General features: G+C 48.0%; 1 protein-coding gene across 2 annotated transcripts; it reads left to right on the top strand.

Annotated features, from left to right (window-relative positions):
* Positions 1-1,635: 1,635 nt before the first annotated feature.
* On the top strand, positions 1,636-3,413 carry AIF1 (allograft inflammatory factor 1). Of its 2 annotated transcripts, XM_028509769.2 has the most exons (6): positions 1,637-1,765; positions 1,925-1,986; positions 2,071-2,137; positions 2,494-2,535; positions 2,714-2,876; positions 3,232-3,413. In XM_028509769.2, the coding sequence occupies exons 1-6, from the start codon at positions 1,741-1,743 to the stop codon at positions 3,314-3,316; spliced, it is 444 nt and encodes a 147-aa protein (XP_028365570.1). In that variant the 5' UTR covers positions 1,637-1,740; the 3' UTR covers positions 3,317-3,413. The 2 variants fall into 2 exon arrangements, with proteins under 2 accessions (XP_035879702.1, XP_028365570.1); XM_036023809.1 differs by lacking the exon at positions 2,494-2,535 and having other exon boundaries at positions 1,636-1,765.
* Positions 3,414-4,050: the final 637 nt, after the last annotated feature.

A 4,050-nucleotide genomic window follows, 5' to 3' on the forward strand; every position in this document is an offset into this window, starting at 1 on the left:
GGTTGCAGGTTCGGTCCCATTTGGGGTACATGCCAGAGGCAAGCGAATTGATGCCTTTCTCTTTGACATTGATGTTTCTCTTCCTGTCTCTCTCCCTTCCCCTCTCTCTAAAATCAATAAGCATGTCCTCGGGTGAGGATAAAAAGCTAATTAATTAATTAAAAATTAAGTCAAAGTCCCCTCCAGCATCTCCCCCTACCTGCATGGGTCAGGGAGAGCACAATGAGAAGTGAAAACTCCCAGCCATAGAAGGGAAGTAGGTCGAGGGGAGAGAAGGAAAGGTGTTTTGATCAATGCTGGGGCAGAAGGGATGGAACTCTGGGCAGGGTGTTTGCACGAAAGGGTCTCAGTGACAGGGACACACTGTCCTTACCTTCCCTAGCAGTGACTAGTCAAACAGAGCAGCAAGGGAGATGAAGGTTTGCCTACGGAGGATGTTGATCAGGGCTCTGTTGAACCCACAATGACCAGCACCCTTACCACCTACATAAACACACACTAACCTAATGTTGACCTCGCCCCCGGAACTTTTTTTTAATCCTAACCCAATGACATTTTTAAAGATTTTATTTATTTACTTTTAGAGAGAGGGGAAGGGAGGGAGAAGGAGAAGGGGAGAAACACCAATGTGCAAGAGATATATCAAGTGGTTGCCCCCTCAAACACCCCTAACCCAACTGGCCCACAACCCAGGCATTTGCCCTGGCCAGGAATTGAACTGGTGACCTTTTGGTTCACAGGCCTGTGCTCAATCCACTAAGCCACACCAGCCAGGGCTGCTTATTGATTTTAGAGAGATGGGAAGGGAGGAAGAAAGGGAAAGAACATGGATATAAGAGAGATGCATTGATTGGTTGCCTCCTGCCTGCGCCCCAACTGGGAACCAAACCCACAACCCAGGCATGTGCCCTGACCAGGAATCAAACCCATGACCTTTCGGTTTACAAGACAACATTCCAACCAACTGAGCTACACTGGCCAGGGCCACCCTGGCTCTCATGTCTATAAATGCAGTCTCTCTCAGCACCACTTTCAGTTCCTCCAAAGAATCTACTTCAATTCTCAAATTCCTGAGCTCTGCAGATTTTATAAAGAATTAAAGGGAGTAAGATGTACATCCTAAAGGGAGTACATTGTACATCCTAAAGCAAATAAACTAAAATGCCTTTATTAGACATTTCCCTATTTCCAAATGCCTTTCTGGAGCTGCCGAACCAGGAATGAAGTTTCGCCCCTTTCCAGACCCTACACCCATTTGCCACCCTTTTGGACTTTAGATTCTTCTCCTAAGCACAGAAAAATCCAGTTAGCCCTTCCTCAGCTCCCTATCCCAAACTGTGCGCCCAGACTCATGAAACCTGAGGAAATGCAAGGCCTTAGTGTTACCTGAATCTCTGGACCTGCTCAAAGACCACTTGTTCCTGAGAATAAATACCCCTGGGGTTCGTCCTTCCCCCACACCTCCAGTAGCTCATCAAGAAATTTCTTTCATGCACACATAGGGCTCTCCTTAAAAGGAACTTGAGAGAATGTTATTTTCTCATCTCCATCTACACTTAGCTCCCCCTTCTGCCAGTGTCAGCAGAAGCTGATGGGGAAGTGATGCCTGGAGGTAGAGGAGGAGGGAATGAGGGGAAAGGGGAAGTTTGTGAAGGAGGCCTCCCAGGAGGCTGTGGGAGAGCAGAACCAGCAGGCAGAGAAACAGCAAGCTTGTCTGTCTCCACCAGCATCTGCTGAGCCATGAGCCAAACCAGGGATTTACAGGGTAGGAAAGGTGGGATAGGCAGAAGCCTCAAACATGAGCAAGGAGCCAACAGCATGGGCCAGTGGCTAGGAGGGCAGTTAGCTGGCCTAAGGAGGCAAAACTGTGATAGCCCTGGGCTGGTCTGGGGGTGAGGGTACATTAACCTTTGTGCCCCCTCAGGAGGAAAAACCTTTGGGCTGCTGAAGGCCAGGCAGGAAGAGAGCCTGAATGAAATCAACAAGGTGAAAGGAAGAACTAAGGGGGCAGGGCCTGGGGGAAGAGGCCCTGGGCTGGAATGCCTACTGTGTCTCTATTTTTTTCCACAGCAATTCCTGGATGATCCTAAGTACAGCAGTGATGAGGATCTGCCCTCCAAACTGGAAGCCTTCAAGAGTGAGGGGAAAACTATAGGGGCGGGTGGGAGGTGAGGGGGTAGGGTTTTCCCAAGAACAGAGGGTGGGGAGCAGAGACACAGTCTACTTTTGTGGTGGGATGAAGGAAGGCTGCCTCTATTGTTCCTCTGGTTGCAGTTCTCTTCCCTGGCCAGCCCCTCTCAGCAGCCCCTCTAAGTTCAGGATACCTTAACTGGGCCCTTCAACTCCTCAACCTCTACTTCCTCTGCCCGCCCCACTTCCTCCTTCCATACCTTCTCCCCCACCTAGCATTAGGTAGTAACCTCTTTCTTAGTCCTCTGTCTTGCCCCTGCCCTTCCAGCGAGATCTTACCCTCTGCTTTTTCCCCTCACCCAGAGAAATACATGGAGTTTGACCTGAATGGAAACGGAGATATCGGTGAGAAAAGGGTGATTTGGGGACATGTGCAGACCTAGGAAGAGAGAGGTCTCTGCTATAGTGTTCCAGTACTGATGGTTTGGGAAAGGGCCCAGCCTCCAGGATAAGAGAAAGGGAATGGGAATGTGGAGGTACAAGGGAGACTTCCTATCTTGTCACCCCCATTCTTTCTCTCCAGATATCATGTCTCTGAAGCGAATGCTTGAGAAACTTGGGGTACCCAAGACCCATCTGGAACTAAAGAAATTAATCAAGGAGGTTTCCAGTGGCTCTGGGGAGACTTTCAACTACTCTGACTTTCTCAGGATGATGTTGGGCAAGAGATCTGCCATCCTAAAAATGTGAGGGAATTGCTGTGGGGGGGAAGGCAGAGCAAGCGTAGGCCCTCCGCATCCAGTTCCAACCTCTCCTATACTTACCTGTTTTGTCCCCACCACTACCCCCATCCCCAGGCTCACCTTCTACATATTACTCAGCATCTATTTCTTCCATCCTTTGAGAAACCCTTCCAAGGTCCTATCCCCATCCACAGTTTGGTCCCTACAGCCCCCTGCATTCCTACTCCTGCTCTTCACACCCCCCTCCTCCTTCCACCCTTGAAACCCCCATCTTCTTCTGGACTTTCATAGCAGCATAAGATTTATTCTCTTGAGAGGACTGTTCCCTGATCTTTGTGTCTCTTCCCATTTTGACCAGGATCCTGATGTATGAGGAGAAAGCAAGGGAGCAGGAGAAACCAACGGGTCCTCCAGCCAAGAAAGCCATCTCTGAGTTGCCCTGATTTGTGGTGGGATTGAAGGTGTTTCTAATAACCCAACACACACAAAAAAGACAAAATTGTGAGCCAAAGTCAAACCAAAATAAATTCTCCTTCTGCAGATCAAGTCAGCTTTGTCAGTGTTTGGAGGGATTTTCCCCCCCTGGGTTTGGAAAGGAGTGAAGCATCTTTGAGGGAAGGGGAGCAAGGATTTGCCAAGATAAGCAATGTCTGCTACAGGAGAGAATTTTGTATGCCAAGGGGGATTCCAGATGTATAAGGTAACCTTTTTTTTTATTGATATTTGAATGCAGTTGTCTCCATTTTTCTACCACAACTTTCCCCCACACTACCCACCCCCATCTCCCACCCTCAATCTTGCCCCACTTTGGCTTTGTCCATGGGTCCTTTATACATGTTCATTTATGACCCTTTCCCTTCTTTCCCACGTTATTCCCCTCCACACCCTTGTATACAGTAACCTTGACCTCAAGGAAGTTAGAGGGGATGACAAGACATGTACTCAAAAAAGAAAAAAAAAAAGGAAGGAAAGAAAAAAGAAAAATCACCCAGGCCCATGGTGAAGACAAAGGATTACTTTAAACCAACATTCTCCATCACTATAAGCTCTGTGATCTTAACAAATTCCTCAAGCTCTCTGAGTCTTTCCCCTGAAAATAAGGATAATATAATCCATCCTGTAATGCCTGACATATCACAAACCCTCAATAATGCTTAAAATTGAATGGATGGATTGA

Source organism: Phyllostomus discolor, chromosome 4 (genome assembly GCF_004126475.2).
Source record: "Phyllostomus discolor isolate MPI-MPIP mPhyDis1 chromosome 4, mPhyDis1.pri.v3, whole genome shotgun sequence".
Lineage (NCBI taxonomy): Eukaryota > Metazoa > Chordata > Mammalia > Chiroptera > Phyllostomidae > Phyllostomus > Phyllostomus discolor.